The 25,518-nt window shown below is 45.6% G+C and overlaps 1 protein-coding gene across 1 annotated transcript in view; it reads right to left on the bottom strand.

Moving 5' to 3' along the window:
- Positions 1–1,012: 1,012 nt before the first annotated feature.
- Positions 1,013–25,518, bottom strand: part of LOC311237207 (cytoplasmic dynein 1 heavy chain 1-like) — a gene marked incomplete at its 3' end in the record, with an annotated part of 33,986 nt that continues 9,480 nt past the window's right edge. Inside the window, exons 3-5 of the mRNA XM_084325016.1 lie at positions 22,959–23,171; positions 1,797–2,009; positions 1,013–1,060 (exon numbers count right to left, since the gene is read on the bottom strand). Of these exons, the coding sequence (XP_084181142.1) occupies positions 1,013–1,060; positions 1,797–2,009; positions 22,959–23,156 (459 nt within the window). The 5' untranslated portion in view covers positions 23,157–23,171. The remainder of the gene's footprint in view (positions 1,061–1,796; positions 2,010–22,958; positions 23,172–25,518) is intronic.

Here is a 25,518-nt window from a genome sequence, read left to right as displayed (position 1 = left end):
AAGGGACAGAGCAGACTGTTCTTCCTGAGAGGGCTCACGTCTTTTAATGTCTGCAGCAAACTGCTGCAGATGTTCTACCAGTCTGTGGAGGTGGGTGCCCTCTTTTTCGCTGTGGTATGCTGGGGGGGGCAACACCAACACAGACAAAATAAACAAACTGGTAAAAAAAAGCAAGCTCTGTGGTGGGAGCGGACCTGGACAGTCTGGAGGTGGTGGCAGAGGGGAGGACGAGGAGGAAGCTGCATGCTATCCTTGAGAACCCCTGCCACCCCCTCTATGATGAGCTGACCGCAATGCGGTCCACGTTTAGCCACAGACTCATCCCCCCCCCGACATACCACAAAGAGCTTTGGGCAGTCCTTTGTGCCGGTGGCAATCAGGCTCCACAACCAGGCAGTGCCAGGACGGGCCAACTGCTGTAGACTGGAGGAGCTGGGTTGTGGACTGTAACAAATTAATTTAATTATTTAACAACACATTCATGATTGGACTTGTTTCTTTTTCACCACTTTTTTAGCTCTTTCTAGTCCTATTTTTGCTATTTGTATCCCTGTGTACTTGTCCATCTTGTTTTTAACACATATAAGTAGGTATATAGAGGGTTAGATACAGGTGTATAAGTAGGTATATAGAGGGTTAGATGCAGGTGTATAAGTAGGTATATAGAGGGTTAGATGCAGGTGTATAAGTAGGTATATAGAGGGTTATATGCAGGTGTATAAGTAGGTATATAGAGGGTTAGATGCAGGTGTATAAGTAGGTATATAGAGGGTTATATGCAGGTGTATAAGTAGGTATATAGAGGGTTATATGCAGGTGTATAAGTAGGTATATAGAGGGTTATATGCAGGTGTATAAGTAGGTATATAGAGGGTTATATGCAGGTGTATTTATAAGGGTATCCTTATGATCAGATGGCAGCCATACTGACCTGTTGCATCTGTTCAGCATGATGGCGTTCTCAGTACAGAGGTCGTCAGCTGGGAGGCAGTTGGCCTGCCAGCGCAGCCTCTCATCCGCGTTGGAGAGGTACTCGGTCCTGGCAATATCCGTTTCGGAACTGCGGGAGAAATTCAGGCAGAAGGGTGTAAGATGCCAGCATCACATTTAATTTTTTTTATCCACTTTTTCTCCCATTTTCTATATTTTCTCCCATCCCAATTTCGTATCATCCAATTCAACCCTCCCCTGTCACGGACGCTGTTTCTTGCCTCCCACAAGCCGGCTGCAATGTGGACTAAGTCATACATAGCACAAGTCCCCTCCGGTACTTGAGGTAACAGCAGTCGCATCTTTTCACCTGCGCAGCTCGATCTCTCAGTGGCGAGGAGTAACGCGTGGGAGGCTCACGCTGCCCCCGACACTTCCTGATTCTACTGCGCAGGCGCACCAACCGACCTGTAGGAGTCGCTGTCCACAACGCCCGATCCCCACCCATCAGTTTCCCACCCCCTAATACGGCCAATGTGTATTAGTACGGACGACCAGCTAAACTGAAAGCAAATGTTGAGCGCTGGGCTCGAACTGACGAGCCCAGCGTCTCCAGCATTTCGTGGCGAGTGCCTTGCCCACTACGCCACGTAGCCGCCCCCCAGCATCACATTTTAAAAGAGGAACCTTTAGGTTATGATTCTGCAAAAGTACACGTAAATAATTTGTGCAAGTTTTGAGTTATGAGATTTTGCAGCAAGGATGCAATGCGATGACATGGAACACTGACCCAATATCAGCACCAACTAATCAGGTTTAAACGAATACAAGACTGATTGTGAAGAGTTATCGACATAATGACGGACCTGAATGTTGGCCTGTTGTAGGTGATGGGACCAGGTGGTGAACAGGTTCCGTCTCACCTGCTGGTCAAAGTAACCGGCGTAGGCGATGAAGGCTGCCGCCAGCAGACAGTCTCCGGCGATGGTGGCCATCTGGTTCTTGAAGGTCTCGCTGGTCTGCCCCCAGCGCTCCCCCTCAGCCGACAGGCTCTTCAGCAGAGCATGGCTGCGGTTCACCTAGGACAAGAGAGAAGGGGATGAAAGTTTATATATATCTTTTACAGTTTATCATTATTAGTGATTCTTTTTTTCTTTATTTAAACTCTGGAGTCATTGAGGGAGACCCTCATTTTCAATGGTGCAGAGAGTACAAAGCATAACATAACAGGACACAATCAATTTAAAACAATAGATCAATCATAAATACATAGGTCAGACAATTAATAATAATAACAACAACACAGTTCATAAGCAAGAACAATTAGCAGAAACAACTACATGTTGATGGTGGGCGGTTATTGATTACAAATCTAAAAACTTCCAAAAGAAAGAGTGCTTAGTTCTAGGTCACGTTGTAATAGATTCCATGATTCCTCTGCAGTGAAAAACAGAAAAGCAGTCTTGCCAAGATTAGTTCTAGATTAGTTGTAGATTAGTTGTAGCTCGGGGAACCTGGAGAACTAGACGATCACTGGAGCGTGTTCGGCGTGGACCAGTGTTCCAGAGCAGCAGAGATGAGATGAGTGCCACGTTACAAAGTAGGGCTTTATAAATAAACAAATACCAATCCTTATCTCGTCTGTCAGATAAAGAGGACCAGCCAACCTGAGTATCAAGAGAGCAGCAGTCTGGCTGGGGGGGGGGGGGGGGGGGGGGGGGGGGCGTCCAGAGGGGGAGAGAATGTGTATTAGAGCAGGGGTTCCCAAACTTTTCAGGCCGCGACCCAAAAATAACAGTGTCAGAGAGCCGCGACCCCCACTATTATAGGCGGTAATAATTTTTTTTATAAATAAATAAACATTTTTATTAATTAATAAATTTTTTAATAAATGGAAATGTATGGTTGAAACATGCACACGTTCAAACGCACACACACTAATAAGCATTGGAGGCTTTTAACCAGGGCCGGACTGGGGAAATCATTCAGGCCAGGAAATATAGTGCAAAATATAGCCGCAGTCAGCGTCTATGCCTTCTACAACGCCGTTCGGTTTCTGGGTTCCTCTGATTGGCCACTAAGCCCACGTGACCGCGCGCTAGCACGCCCCCCTTATCGACCACTCGCGCTGTGAAGCGAAGCGGGGCGAGGCGTAGGGATGGGTACCGAATTCGGTACTTTTGAGGCACCGAACCGAAACATGTCAGTACTACCGAGTATCGAATCAAGTGAGAAACCGAAAAAAAATAAAAAAAAAATAATTTTTTTTTTTTATTATAATTTTTTAAATTTTTTTTTTTTTTTTACTTTTTTCTTTTCATGTCAACGTTCACACGCACAATATATGCTTACCTAGGATTTGACTTGATTCAACAACAAAGCAGTCGGAGCAATGACAAGCCGAAAACTGTCGAAATTGTAGTTATTTGAAGTTTGGATTTTTTTTTTAACGACTGAGGTAGGTAAATAACATTTCTTGAGACTAAAGTACCGAAAAAAGGTACCGTTGGGTACCGGTATAGATTCACAGGTACCGGTATCGGTTCAAATGTGAAAGGTACCCATCCCTAGCGAGGCGGTGGTTTCTCCCCGGCTCCGTTTGCCGCTGACTCGGTCCAGCTCCAGCAGCAGCGGCCGCCTTCTCTCCGAGGCGGCTCGTTCTTATTAATCCCCCATTGTTCAGGTCCACATGGTCGCACAAACACCCGTTGGAGGAGTAGTGGGGGAGAAATGAATGAATGAATTAATGAAAACTTTATTTAACAGATTGCAGAATGGGCAGTACGGCACAATACACATAATTGTTAAGGGGATGCAGACCAGAGAAAGACATTTATGACATACACAACATACATAATAATAATAATAAATCAAATTTATATAGCGCCTTTCATAGAACCCAAGGTCGCTTTACAATCAGGACAAAAAATAGGGCAAGGAAAGTAGGGAGGGAGGGGGAAGAGGGGATGAGGGAAAGTAGGGGATAATGGACCTAATTTAATCTAAAACTAACTGATGGGGAAAGCCTTGGTGAAGAGGTGTGTTTTTAGAGCGGATTTGAAGGTGTCCAGGGTTGGGGCGTTGCGGATTTCGGGGGGGGAGAGAGTTCCAGAGGGTAGGGGACGCCACGCTGAAGGCTCTGTCCCCAAAAGTCCGTAACCTGGTGCGAGGGATGGAGAGGAGACCTAGATCAGAGGATCGTAGGTTCCGGGATGGAGTGTACTGGTGGAGGAGATCAGACAGGTACCGGGGGGCGAGGGCATGGAGGGATTTGTAGGTGAGGAGCAGGAGTTTGAAGGTGATGCGGAACCTGACTGGAAGCCAGTGGAGATGGATGAGGGTGGGGGTGATGTGCTGCCAGGGCTTGGTGTGAGTGAGAACCCTGGCAGCTGAGTTCTGGACATACTGGAGCCTGTCCAGGGCTTTGCTGGGTACCCCGAACAGGACTCCATTACAATAGTCCAACCGGGAGGTGACAAATGAGTGGATCAGGGTCTCCGCCACAGAGTCTGAGAGTGAGGGTCGGAGACGGGAGATGTTCCTGAGGTGGTAGAAGGCAGACTTGGTGACAGATTTGATGTGGGAGTGAAATGAAAGTGTGGAGTCAAGGGTGACGCCCAGGTTACAGACTTCGAGAGACGGGGAGATGGGACAGCCGTCAACGTGGAGGAGGAGATCTCCAACCTTCCCGAGCAGTGCCTTGGGGGCCACAACCATGAGCTCTGTCTTTTTGCTGTTGAGTTTGAGTAATTTGGTTGCCATCCAGGTTTTTATAGCGTGGAGGCAGTTGACTACAGACTGTGGGGGGAGCTGGGAGGATGGTGAGGTGCTGATGTAGAGCTGAGTATCATCAGCATAACAGTGGAAGTTGAGTCCGTGGTGACGTATAATCTGACCGAGGGGGAGCATGTAAATGGTGAATAGTAGGGGACCCAGCACAGAGCCCTGGGGGACACCGTGGTTGACTGGGGCCGGGGGGGAGGATGAGCCGCTGACGCTGACAAACTGAGATCTATTAGTGAGATATGAATGAAACCATGACAGAGCTGTACCGGTGATGCCTAGGTTGTCGGAGAGGCATTTGAGGAGGACTGAGTGGGATATTGTGTCGAACGCCGCGGAGAGGTCGAGAAGGATGAGGAGGCTGATGTGTCCGGAGTCTGCAGCAAGGAGGAGGTCATTAGTGATCTTGATGAGGGCGGTCTCTGTGCTGTGATGTGCTCGGTAGGCTGACTGAAGGGGTTCGTAGAGCTCATGGTTGGACAGATGTTGATGAAGCTGGGCGGCGACTGCCCTTTCCAAGGTTTTGCTTAGGAAAGGAAGGTTGGAGATCGGCCGGTAGTTGTCCAGCACCTCAGGGTCCAAACCAGGCTTTTTTAGGATGGGAGTGATGGAGGCGGTTTTGAAACAGGAGGGAACTATTCCAGATGACAGAGAGGAGTTGATGATGTCCGTTATGATGGGGCAGAGGGTAGGAAGGCAGGCCTTGACCAGTACCGTAGGCATGGGGTCGAGGGAGCAGGTGGAAGCTTTGGCTCTGGTAACCAGCTTCATGACCAGCGGAACATCCACTGGGGAGAAGGAGGAGAGAGAGCACTGGGGATGGAGGGATGCAGCTGGGAGCATGTAGTCCGGCGTCCGGGGTAAGTGAGGAGGGGAGGGGGCGGGCACCATGAGTTGTTGGTGGATGGAAGTCACTTTAGCCTGGAAAAAGTCCAGGAACTTAGAGCAGAGGTCAGGAGCATCGGTGTGGGAGGCAGTGAGAGGGCGGAGGAGACGATTTATGGTTGAGAAAAGCGATCTGGGGTTATTTTGCTGTGAGGTGATGAGGGTGGAGTAGTATGCGGTCCTAGTCTTGGAGAGAGCCTCTCTGTAGGACCTCACGTGGTCGACGAAGGCCAGACGGTGGACGGTGAGGCCAGATCGCCTGGAGAGTCGCTCCAGTCGTCGACTCACTCTTTTCATAGAGCGGAGGTCAGAGGTAAACCATGGGGCAGGGCGAGGAAAGGACACATTCCGGCTTCTGAGGGGCGCCAGAGAGTCCAGGCTGAGGGAGAGGGCGGCATTGTAACAGGCCGCTAAGGTGTCCGGGGAGGTATCGGAGGGAACCGGGGCCATGTGGGTAGTGATGAGGTCAGATAGGGCTGATGCACACACTGACTTGGTGTCCCTGAATGTGAGGGTGCGCGTTGGGCGCTGCCTGGGCGGGGGGATAGGGACAGTGAAAAGAATGGCATGGTGGTCAGATACCGCAAGGTCTAGACACTGCAGGTGGGAGGGGGGGTTACCGGTGGAGCAGACCAGATCCAGAGTGTGACCTTTGGAGTGGGTGGGGCCCTGGACATGCTGCGTGATGCTGAGGCAGTCCAGAAGCGACAGGAAATCAGCGGCAAAGTTGCAGTTGGTGGAGTCAACATGAATGTTGAAATCTCCGAGCAGATAGGTGGTGAGGGACCTGGAGCAGAAGGAGGACAGGAGCTCGGTTAGCTCTGACAGGAAGGTGGTGGAGGCTTTGGGGGGGCGGTAAATCAGGGCGAATTGAGGTTGAGGTTCAGGAGATCCGGAGAGAGAGAATGTAATGCATTCGAATGATGTGAGATCAGGAGTGGGGATCTCCTTGACCTGGAAGTCTGTACGATGAATGACAGCCAGCCCGCCGCCACGGCCCGTGGAGCGCGGTTTCTGGAGGTAGATGTAACCAGGGGGTGTAGCTTGGTTTAGTGTGATGAAATCCTGTTTATTTTGCCATGTTTCAGTCAAACATAAAAAATCCAGTTTTCTTTCAGTGATGATATCATGGATGAGTAGTGCCTTGTTATTGAGGGAGCGAGTATTGAGCAGCATGAACGTGGCTGTGGAGGAGACAGGCAGAGTGGGAGGGGTGCTACTGTCTGAGCAGGCCAGGGGCTTCAGACAGCTGGTGCGCACGTGAGGTGTGTTGTGATGACGTTGATGAACAACACGGAAGCGCAGAGCAGATACTACCACTGGAATAGTGGAATCTGTGCAGATGAGTTTGTAGCGGGATGCTCGATGTATATAGCGGGGGCGTTGAAGGAGTCCGAGTGATCTGATGGTATCCAGCCAGATTGGCGCAGCTGCGTTGAAAAAGCTCCGAAGTTGGTGAGAGGAGTATGTTAGCATATCGACCGGAGCAGCTAACCGGCTAACGACCAGCCACACACAACGAATCCAGCCTCGGACAACAGCACACTGCGGTGGAGTGATCAGAACTCACGAACAATCCAGGTACATGTAGAGAGTTAATCCAGTTGGGGAAAAACATGTGATGGAAAAAAGATGATCCAAACCGAAAACCCAGGAGTAGAGGGAAGCCGGCTGGCTAGTTTGACAACGGGGCTAACGATGCTAACAGCTGACGCTGACAGCGGGCAGGTAGCAAACACTAGCCCAGCTGATCAGCAGAGAGGGTGAGTAAACACAAAAACCGGATAAATGAAAATTATCACACTGTTATGGCAAAGTAAAAAAGATCTGAATCTAACGTTAGTAGCCCAGACAAAAAAATGTTTAGTAAGGGAAGGAACGTTAACTCAGACATTAACATGTCTGACGAGCACAGAGTTGCCAGTCGATAATTCTTTCCATTTAAAAATATTCCTCTTCTTCTCCCCCACTACTCCTCCAACGGGTGTTTGTGCGACCATGTGGACCTGAACAATGGGGGATTAATAAGAACGAGCCGCCTCGGAGAGAAGACGGCCGCTGCTGCTGGAGCTGGACCGAGTCAGCGGCACACGGAGCCGGGGAGAAACCACCGCCTCGCCCCGCTGGCGCTTCGCTTCACAGCGCGAGAGTGGGCGATAAGGGGGGGGCGTGCTAGCGCACGGTCACGTGGGCTTAGTGGCCAATCAGAGGAACCCGGAAACCGAACGGCTTTGTAGAAGGCATAGACGCCCCCAGCCAGGCCACTTTTTAAGCAGGGGGTCTGGGGGTCCCCCACCAGGACATTTCTTGTTACAAAGACTTCATTTCCTGCATTCTGGTGCAGGAATTTTTTTATTTGTACCCTATAAATGCCAGTGTTTGTGATGGCATCACAAATTATTGTTAAAAAACAGGCTAGCATATGTATGATTAGCAACAACACAGATTTGTATGGATTTTCAGTTTTTTTGTAATTGATAAATACAATATTTTATTCAACTTCAGCCCTGATCATAACACCACATATTCATTTTATAATTCTAACCCTTTAAATGCCAGTGTGTGTGATGGCATATATTTGCAATATATCAAATGCAAAGTAGATTTTTCTGGGGGGGGATTATTACAGGCTAGCATGTGTCAATGATTAGCAGTCCCGCCTCCACCAATCACATGCGGCTCCCTTTGTGTGTGTGTGAGAGCAAGAGAGAGAGAGAGAGATTTCTCCAACTTGTGTGAATTGCAGTGATCTCCTGGTTGTTCCCCACCTAGGTTATCCAACTATTGCGCTGGTGCAACTAGAAACACTGGCCTGGCATGCTTCTAAGTTCAGTGGCCTGACTGCAAAAAAATAAAAAAAATGTAAATGTAAAATAATTATTTTAAATCATCTGGCGGCGACCCCCCCCCCCCCCCCCCGGCGGCTCTTTGGGAACCCCTGACTTAGGACACTCAGAGCAGCGTCGATTATGTGTTTTGGACTATAACGTTTGATCAATAAACGCGATCGATATTTGGAATGGCGATCAGGAATTGGATTAATCTTTTTGCAGAACATCTGATGTGAGGTAAGGAATTTGTTACGAATCTTGGGTTAATCAGATGTCCCTATCGCGTGTTGCTTTTTAACAGCGGAGCAGTGCAAGAATGTGACAATTTGACCATGTGACCGCGGCAACGCGGGAGAGCGGCAGTGCGGAAATAGGCTGTCTCTAAGACAAACTCTAACCTTAACCAGCTCCTTAACAGCGCCTAAACTTAACCGTTCTAACCTTAAAGGGGAACTCCACTATTTTGGGAAATTAGCTTATTTAACATCTTCCCTGGAGTTAGACAAGAAGATACATACCTTTTTTGTCTCTGTGCGTGCATTTTAGCTTTGGGAATAGACGCTCCGTTAGCATAGCTTAGCTTCATCACTGGAAGTGAGGCAGGACAGTAGCCTTACAGTGCCTTACAGTGTATTGCAAGGTCTGACATTGACCAAATTTGATATGCATGACCTTGGTGGGCTCTAGGTCAACTCCTGAAAAGGGGGTCAATGTCAGACCTTGCAATCAAAAGTTAGGGGGCGCACTGAAATTATGGCAAGGGTTATTAGCCTCCTAACTTTTGATTGCAAAGTCTGACATATACTCTCGATAATCTAGCGTTTATTTGAAAACTATTCATAAATCAGCCGAAAAGTTACGTGTTTCGTGTATTCCACTAAAGGGCGATTATCGCGGATTTCTCTGGAATTACTAGAAATCTCCAAAACTATACTCTCCAGGGCTCTACAGTGCGACCATATTGCTCGCATATGCCCCTAAAAATATGTGCGTGCGAACATGCAAAATCAAGTACTTGCCCGGTGTGCGAGTGGGGCCAGCGAGTGCAGAGTACAGCCTCTCATTCGTCCTTTTTTTTCTCCGCTGCGAGAATCGTTAAAAAACTACAAGTCCCACTTCCGGTTTGACCGCGGAAGAACATGGCTGCTTAACTCGTGAGCACCCCGACAGCAAAATGATTTAGCCCCGGGAAACATTTATTAACAACACCAGGGTATATATTTAATAGGGATGACAGAAGGGGCTATCACGAGACGTAGGGCGACCACGATTACAACTGAAAAGGACGACGGAATGGCAGAGAATGACGAAGTAACGGGAGGAAAAGATGGCGACGATGACTGTGAACAAGAAGCCACGCTGTTGAACATGTCAACGAGCTCAAAGACTTCAGAAAAGACAATGAGCGTCAGTTTCGGGAGATAAGGAATGACATGAACAAAATGAACGACAGGCTCGGTGAAACGGAGGGGAGAATCGGAGAAAATGAAAATGTGCTTGATGCGGCGACGGTTTTAATAAAAAAACTGATACAGAGGCAGGCCGACATGGAGGCTAAACTGCTCGACCAAGAGGGCAGAACGAGGAGAGAGAACCTGCGGGTGTATGGTATCCCGGAGGAGAAAGAGGGAAAAGACATGCATGGATTTCTAGACGGCTTGTTTAAGGACGCACTCGGACTGCCTCATGACATGGACCTTCGTATCGAACGAGCACACCGGGCACTGGCCCCAAGGCCTAACAACCCACAGCTGAAGCCACGGTCAATCGTGGTTAAGTTTGGGAGTTACAAAATGAAGGAAGAGATAATACGCCGAACATGGCAGAAGAAGAACGTCTCATGTGGCAACGATCGCTTCTATGTCGACCATGACTTCCCCACTGAAATACTGAAGCGAGGAGAATATGCCGAGGCCAAGAGAATAATGAAGGAGAAGAATCTCAAGTTCCAGACACCGTATCCAGCGAAGATGAGGGTATTCTACGAGGATGGCACCCGCCTGTACCAGAGCGCGGCGGAGGCGACGGCGGATATGGCAAAACGTGGATTCAAGATCACCGTGGTGAACCCGACTACCGACCCGGACCGAGAGGAGATAATGCGTCCGTCTACCTGGCAGACAGTGGGAAGAAAACGGGGACCGGGGGACGACATGCAGGCGACGGGGACTGAACGCCCCACACAGCAGGGCAATGGTCATCACGGATACCGGGAGAAACTACAGGGATTCAGACGGGGACAGTCGGAGGCGGACAATTGAGATAAAGTTCATGAAGCGCATGGATACAGATAAGTCACGGGGGCATCGTCATAGAATAAATAACATCACAAAATGCCAATATGTATATAAAAGAAAAGACAAAAAAAAGGGATTGAAAAAAAAAAAAAAATATATAAAAAAAGAAATATGTGTAATGAGAATAGAGGGCAATAGATAGGAGAATATGATAAAACTGTGGGAGGGGAAATATCCCGGATGGATACAGGAAAAATATAACGAAATGAACCACAGGCCATTATGGCTATGTCATAGAAGTTACAATATACCAATATATATCTGAGAGATATACAAATGTTAATTGTTGGAAACGTTACCGTTTTGTCAAGTTCAGTTGAATTGATCGCACTATATAGATTACAGTGTGAGCCATACGTTACATCAGGGTATACAAGATAGTAGGGGCACAGTTTTGGGCAACCTGCCTTGTGCCATATGCACTCCTCTGTTAGTCGAGGGGGACCAAGGTGCATGGGTGAGTATCGATCTCACACTCGGTACGACTGTTCTATCTGGGGTCATATCGAACGTAGCTTGGGTAAATGTGGGGGGGGGGAATGTATTTATGTTTTTTTTTATATGTTCTTTTTTATTTCATTGTATGCTATACTATTGTATATATATCTTCACAGTCTCAGGCACTAGAATACGTCCTGGATTGCACAGGGGAGATGCATTACGAGGAATATGGGGCTGATTAAAATAATATCGTGGAATATAGACGGATGTCATCATCCCATTAAGAGAAAAAAGATATTGACGTTCTTGAAACAAAAAAAGACAGATATTGCACTAATTCAGGAATCACACCTGGATGAGGAGGAGTCGGCCAAGCTTAAAATGGATTGGGTGGGACAAATATACTATAGTACGTTCTCTTCTAGGAAGAGGGGGGTGGCAATATTGGTGAGAAAAAACTTAGACCTAAAGGTGCACAATAGTTTCTCACATGATGAGGGAAGATGGGTTATACTGGATGCTGATTTAGAGGGACAGAGGACTACTTTAGCTAATATATATGCGCCCAACGGGTCATCCTCAGACTTTTTCCATGAGGTATGTGAGGTGATCAGGAAAATAGGGAATAGCAACATAATCATAGGGGGGGGGACTTCAACTTGGTTGGAAACACCTTAATGGACAGATCGTATCAACCCAGGACCGCTGACAACACAGGGAGACTGGCGGTTGGTGTTCTGATAGAGGAATTGGGTCTAGTGGATATTTGGAGGGTTATGAACCCACAAGAAAGAGACTACACGTTTTACTCTCACCCGCATTCCTCATACTCTAGAATAGATTATTTCCTGATCTCTAGCGCACTGGTAGAACAGGTGGCAAGTACTGGGATAGGGAACATTGTAATATCTGACCATGCTCCGGTTGATTTAGTGATCACATCCATGGAAGAAGGGCAACGATCTCGGAGATGGCGATTCAATAACCTGATGTTAAATGATGAAGGATCGTGTGCGTACATTAGAACTATATTTAAGGAATTTTGGGAACTTAATGAAGGGTCAATAGATGATAGTGGCATAATGTGGGACACATGTAAAGCTTACATGAGAGGACGACTCATACAATACGGTGCGATACTAAAAAGGGCAGAGAAACAAAAAATGACAGCGTTAGATGAGGAAATTAAAATACTCTCGAAACAGCACAGTCAGAGACCAGACCCAGAAACGTGGAGAAACCTAAGCAAATCCAAATACGAATTGAACAACATATCAAAAGAAGGCTGAATATGCGTTATTTAGGACCAACCAAAAATACTATGAACAAGGGGAGAGAGCGGGTAAAATACTAGCGAATAGGGTTAAACAAATGCATAATCAAAATATTATATCCTCGATTCGTAATAAAGATGACAAGATCATTACAGACAAAAAGGAAATTAATAATGTTTTCAGGTGCTTCTACCAGGACTTGTATACCCCACAGAAGGCGGTGGATCAGCTAAAAATGGACGCGTTCTTCGACAGAATCAAATTACCGTCATTATCGAAACAACAGGTAAAATCAATGGAGGGGGGGGTCTCGATAGAAGAAATACACGCGGCAATCAACAGCCTTAAATTGGGTAAAGCACCAGGAGACGACGGGTTTACTCCCGATTTCTACAAACAATTCAGTGATATAATTGCTCCGAGACTATTAAAAGTATATGAGGATTCATTGTTAAAGGGGGGCTTGCCCACTAGCTTGAGATCTGCCACTATTACATTACTACAGAAAAAGGGCAAAGACCCTCAATGCTGTGGAAGCTATAGACCTATATCCCTGAGCAATTTGGAAGAAAAAGTATTGGCAAAGATACTTGCGAATAGAATAGAAGATGTATTACCAACTCTGGTGCATTCAGATCAAGTGGGCTTTGTGAAGGGGAGAAACTCAGCTGATAATATCCGCAGACTCCTACACATAATGTGGAAGGTCAGGAATGATGTAGAACCTACAGTGGCCTTCTCATTGGATGCCGAAAAGGCCTTTGATAAGGTGGAATTTGCATTCTTATTTCACACACTAGAGCGCTTCGGGTTCGGACCATCGTTTACCGGGTGGGTAAAACTGTTATACACAAATCCGATGGCATCAGTATTGACCAACGGGATCGTATCCTCGCCCTTTAACCTAGGGCGGGGGACGAGACAAGGTTCTCCGCTTTCTCCCCAAATGTTTGCGCTCTTCCTCGAACCACTTGCTATAGCACTAAGGACTAATCAGGACATCAAAGGGATAATAGCGGGACAGGTAGAACATAAATTATTTTTGTATGCGGACGATATCTTATTGGTATCCAGCAATCCCCGAACAGCAGCTGGGGTCATTGGAACTATTATCGAGTCCTTCTCCGAAATATCTGGGTACACAATCAACTGGAGCAAGTCAGAAGCAATGCCTCTCTCTAAATGTTGTCCCCCTGATATCAGAAGGGGGTGGCAATACAGATGGATGCCGTCAGGGTTGATATACCTAGGAATAAAGCTGATCCCAGGTCTGAAAGAGTTGATGCAAACCAATATTGCCCCTATAATCGAACACATTAGTGCTCGGACACAGAATTGGGCCAAAATGAATATGTCCCTCCTGGGAAAGATAAACCTAGTAAAAATGATATTGGCTCCCAAATTAAATTATATCCTATATATGTTGCCGCTGACTCTCCCGACCCAATTACTCAAACAGTATGACAAAGTCATTAATGTTTATCTGTGGGGGGGCAAAAGGCCGCTATTTGGACGGGCCAAAATGTATGCAGCAAAGGAAAATGGCGGCTTATCCCTGCCTAAACTAGACTGGTATCACTATGCATTCTCGCTCTCCCAGCTCTCCAAACTGAATCACTCGTCTGAGGAGGCACCTGCTTGGGTCAAGATGGAGGAGGAAATGATATATCCCTCATCTCTGGAATCCTTCCTGACACAATCAGACAGACCTATACCTTTTAAAAACCCTTTAATGGCATTTATCAGGGAAACTTGGAATCAATCGCACAAAATGACTGGTGATAGCCCATATTTAACTACGAGAGCCTCTATATGGTATAATAAGAAACTAAAGATTGGTAAGAAATCAGTCATATGGGACGATTGGATTAAAAGGGGGATACATGTACTAGGGGATATAGCCGGGGAGGATGGGGTCTTGCCTTTTGAGGATATTAAAGAGGATTTTGATATAGATAATAAAAACTTTTATAAATTCCTACAGATTAGACATTGTATATCGTCATCAATAGGAGGACCAAAGTGTGGCCCGATTACTGCAATTCAAGAAATATTCTATAAAGGATGGCGTAGGAAAGGCGGTGCGTCAAGATTTTATGATGTTATAAGAGAATACAATGCACCCAAATTGGCGGGTCTGAGATTGAGCTGGGAGAACGATGTACGTGAGGATATTACTGAGGAAATGTGGGAGAAACTGGTGTCCAAATGGAGTAAATTCTCTAGGGAGGCGCAATCACAACTTATTTTTTACAAAGTGTTGAACAGAAGCTATTGGACGCCTAGTAAACTGGCCAGACTGAAATTAAGGGACAGTGACATCTGCTGGAGATGTGAGAAGGAGACAGGCACTTTACTGCACATGTTGTACGAATGTGAGAAGGTCCGGAAAATGTGGGATCAAATTGTGATATTCCTAAGTAAGGTCTTGAATGTGAAGATAAATAACGCCCCAATGGCATGTGTTTTGGGTATAGTACCGAAAGGGATTAAACTGCCTAAATACCGGGGAATGTGGTATAGAATGGCCATGATATCAGGATGTAGAATTGCATTACGACATTGGAAATCACCTGTTGATATTACTTTTAAAGAATGGATGGAACTAATGTTCCGGACAGCATCATATGAAAGGGTGACGTATAGAGTCGCAGGGAGAGAGGATATTTTCGCTGAGGTATGGGACAGTTTTCTACACCTGACTGAACGGTCTGGGGACAAATGATTAAGATGGGATTACAATATTATCAAGGATGAATATGAAAAAGGGGATTTGATCTGATGGTACTTGTGCTTTATAATGTATTGTGTATATATGTACATATATTTTATGTCCGGATGGTGTGTCTATGGAACGGTCACTGTCTCTATCACACTCACATGTGCGCAGGTATAGCCGCATACAAGTATCTAGGATACACATATTCATATGTGTACATAATAGGTTTACACACACTCATATACACAAGGATAAGGTATACACGTCAGGGGCACACATACATGCACATACTCATTTATAGGAAATAGGCATACACATACCTACATATACACATAGTTGAAATATAAGCTTTCACTGACACATAAGGGGGATACACATGTATATAGGAGACACACACATACGTAGCTGAGACGCACATATATATACACATCTGAGATATACACTCACATGGATACGAAACACACACAAGAAATAGGAGTACAGTCACATACCAGGAAGATGCACACACACACATATGAGGCATGTACACATGCTTACGTGATACACGTACCCACATACATGTGTCGGAGACATGCGTGCATGCATGTTATCATGCACAACTGCATATGTCTGGGGCGCTTTCTCTCACATGCAATATGGAGAAGGGTGGCATCCCGATAGAGGATGCAGCACATACCTGCTCGAAGGTAGTTCGGTCTACATGCAAGGTATATATATCAGGAATGTATACGCATAATGTATAGTATAGTATGTTTCTTTTTTCGTAAGTCTTTTTTTATTTTCCATGTCAGTTATTAATGTATTTGTATGAGTCCTTTACATGTTTTGAATGTTCTTACAAAAAAGAAAAAGGCAAATCCTGGAAATTGAATATAATGATGTGGAAAGAGATGTTTGGAATGTTGGAGAGATTTGTGCAAAAAAAAAAAAAAAAAAAAAAAAAAAAAACTACAAGTCCCACAGTTCACAGCCGCATAAACGTTCCAATCACAGTAGTTTCCTGTGGTCACGCGACTGGAAACCGAAAGTAATGATCAGCGGCTGCGTCACTGTGTGAGTCAAACAATAATACAGCCATGTCGAAGCCCATTCATTTTTATTTTGCGCGAAAGATACCGGAGAATGAGAAGTCAGGCGAGGCAGCTCATGTTACAGAGGTGATGGTTAACGTTAACGTTAACCAAGATACTGACGCTAGCCAGCATGCTAGCGAAGTTGGCCAAGCTAGCGAGGCTACACCCACTGTAGCACCCAATGTAGCCACTGTAGCTAGCGAAGCTACACCCACTGGAGCCGGAGGGAAGACATACAAATTTAACGTGAATTGGCTAAACATTTCCCCATGGCTAGAGTTCGAAAACAATGTCATGTTTTGTAAATATTGCAAAGTAGGATCGATGCATTGCGATGCATTGTTACACCCCTACAACTGGCCCACTGTGTATGTGTGTACAGCTAACTTGGCTAGCGTTATCAACCGCAGAGGTGGGCAATGGGTCCAGCTGTAGCGCCGGACGGCCAGAGTGCAAGCGGTGTGGCAATAGGGTCCAGCTGCAGCGCCGGACGGCCAGAGTGCAACGGTGTGACGTCGTAATTGGCAGAATTGACTGTCAATCAATGGTTAACCTGACACGCAAACTACTGTACTGGAGGTGTACAGTATTTCAATAGGCAACCCTGAAAGGATTATTTTTCTAAAAGAGCAACACTAGCTCCCCCCTCTACTGATGGCCCTGGTTGTAAAGCCAGTGTCTCCTTTTTGTTCAATATCACTGCCTTTCTTATTAGGCCTAGTTGTTGGCTACAACTTTGCCATAGTAGGCATTAATCACTTAATTAATAGTTCAAATGTCTGTCCCATTCCCGTTTGCACACGCAGATGATACACACACACGCACACAGTGGGCCAGTGACTTTGGTGGTATGTGCTATTGCACAGATGTGTCCCGTTTGCACATGCACGCACAGTACAAATATACATTTATTTTTGAAAAAAAAAAAAAAACTCTGTTACTTGACATATTTTCACTGTGCTCCTAAATATTTTTGGGTGCTCCTAAATTTTCTCATTTAGGAGCACCTGTGCCCCTAGTGAAAAAGGTTAGCGTAGAGCCCTGCTCTTATACAAAACGGTATCAAACGTAAAAATGTACCAATGAAAAAACTATCCGTTTCGTACATGTTGACTGCAAGCAAGTAATTGATAAGTGACGGGTGCATTAGACCCATAGCCATGGCCGTAGCCAGCTATGAGGTCACCGAGGTCCGGACCTCGGTAACTATTTGTAACTATTAAAAAAAAAAAAAAAAAGTATACATTTTTTTTTATAAATCTTTTTTTTTTTTTGGGTCAACGACCGGCCCACTACTAGGCTGAGACATCGGCCCATTGGTACTGACTGACACTGGGCTGGCCCAATCACATCTCTTACTAAGCACCCCCCCCCGCCAGTCGTGCAGGTATATGACTGAGAGGGGGGCTGGTACATGACTGAGATGGGGCTGGTACATGACTGAGAGGGGGCTGTGGTACATGACTGAGAGGGGGCTGGTACATGACTGAGAGGGGCTGGTACATGACTGAGAGGGGGCTGTGGTACATGACTGAGAGGGGGCTGTGGTATATGACTGAGAGGGGGCTGTGGTATATGACTGAGAGGGGGCTGTGGTACATGACTGAGAGGGGGCTGGCTGGTACATGACTGAGAGGGGGCTGGTACATGACTGAGAGAGGGCTGGTACATGACTGAGAGGGAGCTGGTATACATGACTGAGAGGGGGGCTGGTATACATGACTGAGAGGGGGCTGTGGTACATGACTGAGATGGGGCTATGGTACATGACTGAGATGGGGCTGTGGTACATGACTGAGAGGAGGCTGGTACATGACTGAGAGGGGGCTGGTACATGACTGAGAGGGGGCTGGTACATGACTGAGAGGGGGCTGGTACATGACTGAGAGGGGGCTGGTACATGACTGAGAGGGGCTGGTACATGACTGAGAGGGGGCTGGTACATGACTCAGATGGGGCTGTGGTACATGACTGAGAGGGGGCTGGTAGATGACAGAGGGGGCTGGTATACATGACTGAGAGAGGGCTGGTACATGACTGAGGGTGTTTTCACACCTGTAGTTCGTTTGCTTTGTTCCGATTCAGGGACTATTATGATACAATTGTTGCACTTGATTCTTAGTTCGTTTGTGTTCACACGGCTGTGTTCACACGGACCAAAACAAACGCACGCGCGAGCAAACTATCACTCATTGGTCAGATTTTGGGGTGTGCCCCCCCCCCCCCCAACCCTGAATATCCGCATTACATTGAAATCGGGGAGGAGAGAGCGGGGGAGCAAATTAATGAATGTGGATGAGAGCCGTGATGTAAGTGGTTGCAGATACGGCTGTGGGGGTGCTAGAGACATGATCGAATAGTCTTTTATGCGCCTCAATCTCCTGAACACGGCGCGAGCCATTCCTAATCGATCAGAACTAAATCGGCAGCGAAAAAGCCCATTTTAAAGCACCTATTATTACCCATGCACATGCGCAGATTGCCACAGAGTCTGGAGACGCGAGATGACGCACGAATGAATGTGGACTGTTCCATCAGAGGGGGGAGCTTCGGTGGCCAGTGTCCTTTCAGCCGACCAGGATAATGAAACAATGATCCCACTAAATGGCCAGAAGCGTCTTATGGCGACATCTACAATTACCTCATTGAGTCTCCAGGTAGACTAATGTTTATATTTAAGTGCAGCGGTCTGTAGCCACTCACATTACCACCGAAGCTCCCCCCTCTGATGGAACAGTCCACATTCATTCTCTCTGTGCGAGAGAGAGGGAGAGAGAGAGTCAGTGAGAGGGAGAGAGAGAGAGGAGGTGTTGTCTCGCACGGTGCTGCTGTTGCAGCGTCACTACAGTCACTAAACTTTCTGTACACTTGCGTGTTCTCCAGCATCTGACGAATGCCCAAATATCAACGAGGCAGTGTACCGAGTCATCGCTGCTCCACGTTGACCCACGGCTCACTATTATTATTATTGTGTCGGTTTGCTAAATCGATTGCATTCTCACAGCATACAAGTCCGCTTCGGGGTCGGTTGTAACTGCGCCGAGACCACCCTCTCCAGGTGGTCTCGGTCCGCTTGTTTTGTTCCGCAACAGAATGTGATTGCTGTGTTCATATATGCCCAACTGAACCGAAATAGCGGGTAAACGCTCCAGGTTTCGGATCAACAGCTCCAAACGAGCCAGGTGTGAAAACGCCCTGAGAGGGGGCTGGTACCATGTATTGGGCATCATTGTAGGTCAAACCATTAAAAAGTTAATTTCCACGGCAGCCATTTTGGATTTTGGTCTCTCACAAATTTCCCCCGCCTTTTTAAAAAATCCATTGAGAAACGAAGTGCCACAGATGACCCAACTACTAGGTCCATATCGTATCATCATAATATTATTTTTTTAAATCATTAGGATAAGGGTTCCCTTGATAAAGATGCATGAAAAGGCTGTATAATATACAACACCAGTAGCTCAACTGCAAAAACTGCTTTTTTATTTGATTAGATTTATTTGGAAATTAAAAACACATCATAAAAACAAATGATCTTGACCAATTTGTATTCCTGAGGATATCACCTAAAAGCATTCATTAACAAGCATTAACACTTATTTCCAAGGTGGTCCTCGATGGAAGACATAAAAACACAGCACATTATAGCCTACTCAACTGCAAATTTTTCCTCAACTGCAAAAATGTATGCCTACTTATGTATTAGCCTACAGGGAAAAACACATTCACAACAGGCAGCAAAGTTTGTTTTCAGCCAAGTATGGTAATAAGGTAACTATTAGGATATATATGGTATGGATTACTTACTCTTAATAACTTATTACTATCTGTGGTAGCTCTAGTCTCCACCTACACAAATTGTTTTTGTGCTGTCCATTGATCATGCACCTTCACGTGGTAGGCACATAGGTCAAACTCCCCAAACAAACACACCATTGATTTAATTGCCATATAAGATGAATATAAAACAAGAAGGTGATCTATTAACTGTGTAAACCTTATGCAATATTCATCATTGATATTTGAATACTTGAAATCTGTATGAACTGAGTAGTTAGTATCAAATGAAATAAGATGGAACTGCTCCATGCATTCATTGAATAAACAACTATTTTCTCATTACCAGTATGGTATTGTTTAAATTGTACAGCTTTTTGCACATCTTTGTCAGGGGATTCCAACAATTCTGGACCTGAATGTACCAGTTAATTGTAATCATCTCTCTCCTTATGTCTAGTCAAGCCAGGTTGTGGAGGAGAGAGACAGGGATGAACAGGCTATAGACTACGTTGCCCATCCTGAGCCTGCTATGATGCAGGTGTTTTTACATCACCACCCAAAACAAGATTCAGCCAAGAGCGAGTGAGTACACTGGTCCACTTGTCCATGGCACTTACTACCCAGCTTTGTAATGGGTTGGGGGGGGGAATAGTACAGTAGGTACGCATATTTAAGGGGACCGTAAGGATGGTGTACTGGTGGGTGGTGGCCGACCGATTATAGTGGGCCGGTCTGGGCCAAAAAAATAAATGGACCTCCCTAATTTCTAAACCCTGGCTACGGCCCTGCCCATAGCCATAATTTAAGATAGAATTTAAGCGTTCGCAAAGTGCTGACATAGAAGCCATAATTCGGGCATATGGGTGTGGCTCTGTGTGAGTTAAGAGTTGTGAACAAAATTATGTACTGGAGGAAGGATATTTTACGGTTGAACAAACCCATCTTCATTCAGATATCTTAAGGTGAGAAGTCAAGGGACCCTTGTTAGCCCACAGCATCAAATTTAAACTATCTTAAAACAGCTTAAATGTGTTACAGAATCTACCCCCTCTACCAGTGAGCTAGCATGACATGGTCACTCACTACTAGGGCTGACCCCTATTAGTCGATTAGTCGACTAATCGGTCGAAAGGAGCCGTTGTCGACTGGCCAACCTCTTAGTCGAATATATATATATAAAAAAAAAAAAAAAAAAAAAAAGGGTATCATTCTTTCCAAAAGAAAAGAGGCCTAGAAGCGTGGCTAACGCTAATGGCACGCATACCAGAGGCTAACTGCCTACGAAAACAGGCACAGAGGCACTGAAAGAGGATTTCACCCATCTAATGAACACACTAGACTAGACAAATATCAAGATGTATCCATCAGTGGAACAATTGCATGCTTTTGCAGAGGACAAGAAGCCTTCAGTAGACTCCTTCAGACATTAAGCACCCCCACAGCCCAAATGGAATGATAAAAAAAAAAAAAAAAAAATTATTTCTTTCAAAATATTATACCTAAAAAAAATAGAAATAGAAATTAGTCGACCAAGTCGACTAACGGCAAATTTTGGCCAATCATAGTCGACCATCCAAATCCTTAGTCGGGGACAGCCCTAGTCACTACCTTTGGATATTTCTTGCCGCTATGATCCATTTCATAAACATTAAGGGGCAGCTGGGTGGCGCGGCGGACATTGCGCTCGTCACCAACGCAAGAGACACCGGGTTCTAATCTGGCTGTCTGCGTTGCCTCCGGCTTGGGCCAGCCGTCATGGGTGGGAAGTCGATGGGTGGTAATCTGGTCGTTGTGAACAGCGACTCCTACAGGTCAGTTGGGGTGCCTGCACAGCAAAGTCAGGAAAATGGCGGGGGCAGTGTGAGCCTCCCACACGTTACTCCTCGCCAAATGAGAGTCCGCGCTGGAAGGTGAAAAGATGCGACAGGCTGCCTCCTTGTGTACCGGAGGGGACATATGATGCAAGGCTTCTATCCTTCCTACAACCAGCCAGTCGGGGGCATATGCGAGCAACGATCAGGACAGGGGAGGGAGAATTGGCACGAGAGGTAAATTGGGATGGGGAGAAAAATCACAGAAAAAAGGAGGAGAAAAAGTAGATCAAAAAGAAATAAACATTTAAGGGGATTTGGAAGCCAAGTCACATGGACGACCGTAAGAGCAGAGGGAGCTCCACAAATCATGTTAAACCCAGATTCGGCTCAAATAAGGGACTAAACACGTTTCGCAATTATGCCACATCAATGTGGAACGCCCTACCCAAAGCTGTAAAGGAATGTGGATCACTACCCACTTTCAAAACCTCTCTCAAGGGACACCTACGGGAGACTGCAATTCAACACTGGCCCCTGTAAATATCCTAACCCAACCCCCTCCAATGTACAGTCATTTACCTAGTATGGTTTTGTCAATAGTTCAATGTACAATTGTGTTTGTTTGTACAGTGTCTCCTCCCCCCCCCCCTCAATGTACAGTGTTACTTGTTTATACAGTGTGCCCCCCGCCCCCCCCCCCCCCCCAACCACCTCCAATGTAAATTACCCAGTATGGTTGTCAATATCCCAATGTACCCAACCCCCCCCACCCAACCTCCTCCAATGTACAGTTTCTACGTCAAATGTATATACTCCCTTTTCTTGACTCCTTCTGTATCACAAAAAGTACTGTATTTGCAAATCTGGTATGTCATAAATGTATAGATGTAGCAGTACTGACTATCTGTATGTCATGTATGTCATATATGTCTATATGAATTGAAAATGGGGGACCCTGATGGAAACAAGACAAACGTCTTTCTCAGGTCTGCATCCCCTTAACAATTGTATGTATTGAGCCGTACTGTATTGTACCCATTCTGCAATCTGTTAAATAAAGTTTTCATTCATTCATTCATTCAGAGAGCGGGTGATGTCGACTAGCAGCTAGATGTGGCCAACAGATGCTACCTTGGCCTGCAGCGCAGCCAGGTCAGGCTTGATGGCCTGGGCCTCCGACATGATGGCGTACTCCTCCTTGTAGCGGCCGATGCTGGACTCTAGGTCTCGGATCATCTGCTCCACCTCCTCCGCCTTCGACTGGTCGTCTGTGGCGTCGTCCTCCAGCTTCTGCAGCTCGTTACGCAGAGGCTCCACACGCTTCAGCATGTCTGCATAGTTCAGCTGGAGGAGAGAGAGGAGAGGAGAGGAGAGAGGAGGAGAGGAGAGGAGAGGAGAAAGGGAGAAGAGGGGAGAGGAAAGGAGAGGAGAGAGGAGAGGAGAGGAGAGAGAAGAGAGAAGAGGAGAGAGAAGAGAAGAGAGGAGGAGAGGAGGAGAGGAGAGAGGAGAAGAGAGGAGAGGAGAGGAGAGAGAAGAGAGGAGAGGAGAAGAGAGAAGAGAGGAGAGGAGAGAGAAGAGAGGAGAGGAGAGAGAAGAGAGAAGAGGAGGAGAGAGAAGAGAGGAGAGGAGAGAGAAGAGGAGACAGGCTGTTAAACACTAGACTGTAAAAATTATTAGAGATCAATCACAAAATAAACTATTTATTAGACTTGAATGTACTAGGTAGAAAACATTACAACTGTGCTGCATAGGCACTCACAGGAGTCTACAGATTTGTTTGCAACATCAGTAGTCTTTGCATGAAGGTACCAATGGTCCTGAATTGTTAACCCCTTAAGCCCCCATCTTATATATATATATATATTCATTTCACGTAATAAATAGATCAATTAATCCATATTAATTAATGTTGCGTTTCTTTTTCAAATGTAGCCATAGTAAAGACCCTAACCCTGTCAAAACAGCAGTCAACGTGTATATTTTCAGCACTACGTTTGTTTATGATTTTAAGTGTTATTAGCGAAATATGAGTTTATACATTTCTCTGCGCATTGCATCGGAAACGGGAGGAAATGACGCCGTCATGAAATCATTGTAGTCCTAAGAAAGAGGAGACCCAGGGCTTTCGATGGACGTCGCTCACACCAGCCTGTCAAAGCTGCTAAAATATTCTATGCAAAAGATGCTGATGTTATTTTTGTGATTATATCTCACGGGTCGAACAAACCTGAATGTTATTGCCATAAAATACAACGTATATGGTTTCTTTACCCTTCTGTGAACGTCTACAAAAAAAACATGTTGAAATCTGGTGAAAATGGCAGAGATATGGACATTATACGAAAGTAACTGTACTTACAGTAGATTTCATTCACAGTCTTTGCTGCCCTGTAACAGGCACCTAGTGGTATTAAATCCAGATTTAACTCTGCCATTGGAAAGAGCCTAGAGGAGATTTGGCCCAACCCATAGATGTATGACTTGGCCATAATAAGGTCATTTATAGGCCCGATATTCTATATTCATATTTCAAATTGCATGTGTCCGGCTGGAAAGATTCAGTACTGTATCTACAAAGAAAAACTGTAAATCATCTGCCCTTTATTCACTTGCTTAGATTTTTAGTACACTTTATCTCAAGAAGGTGCAGAATGAGCTTTCACGTCTGGTCAATGGTGTTATTCACAGTCAAATAAAAGAAATGTATATTATCTGTTGCTTCATTACAATTTACTCAGCTAGGGCTGGGCGATATGACGATATTATATAAATATCGGGTACAGTTCATTAACGATACACGTTTTAAACGTATCGCGGATATCGTGATGTTTTTCCCTCACGTTAGAGGCCGCCACGGCTGAGATGAGACTTACAAGCGCAGTGCTAAATGCTTTCCTCTCTCTCGCCTCTCCCTCTCGCAGAAAAAAAAAGTCAGTCACACACACACTTGCCAAAATTACGTCATCTACACGCACATACACGCACGCAAGCGCACACACCTAGCCAGAGACAGAGAGGCGGTGGCTCGGTGCTAGGGATGCCCCCTGAAACCCAGGAGTAAGCTCCGACGTTAACGATACTGCTATCTGTAAGTTAGTTTATGAGCGGATTAGCTACGGAGCTAACAGAGTGTACCATCCATCTGCGACGCAACAGTGGCAGCAACAGTGGACACGGAGTAATGTTAACGTTATGTGGAGTTCATACTACACTACACGTATGAACTCGACATAACGTTAACGTTACTCCGTTTCCATGAAGTGTTTAATTAGCAGCAATCTGTTGTTGAAAATGTAACGTTAACCGGAAAACCGGAAATGGAATGAGAGGACAGGAAGCCATCATGAAGTGGGCTTCTGGCCCTTGTAGTCATATATATTGTAGTCTTTTAGTCTTATTAACTAAAAGATTTTAACAAAATAAAAAGCAGCAGCACTATTGGATAACTGAGTCATGTTTGCTATGTATTTCTTTCTTTAGGGGAGTAGGACATTTGTTTCACAGTTTTAGCATGATGTTTTATAGATGGCTAGGTTAAACACAGGTTTTTGTTTTTAAGAGGGGGGGTTTGATTTGATTGAAGTTTATTTCAAGTATGCAACACAACAAACAAACATCAAGTACAGATATAGCCTTAAGCCGTTCAAATAATAAATGTATACATACATGTAAATAAATAAATAGTTACAAT

Source organism: Notolepis coatsorum (genome assembly GCF_963971535.1).
Source record: "Notolepis coatsorum genome assembly, chromosome: 11".
Classification (NCBI taxonomy): domain Eukaryota; kingdom Metazoa; phylum Chordata; class Actinopteri; order Aulopiformes; family Paralepididae; genus Notolepis; species Notolepis coatsorum.
This window is presented reverse-complemented; position numbering and strand designations above follow the sequence as displayed.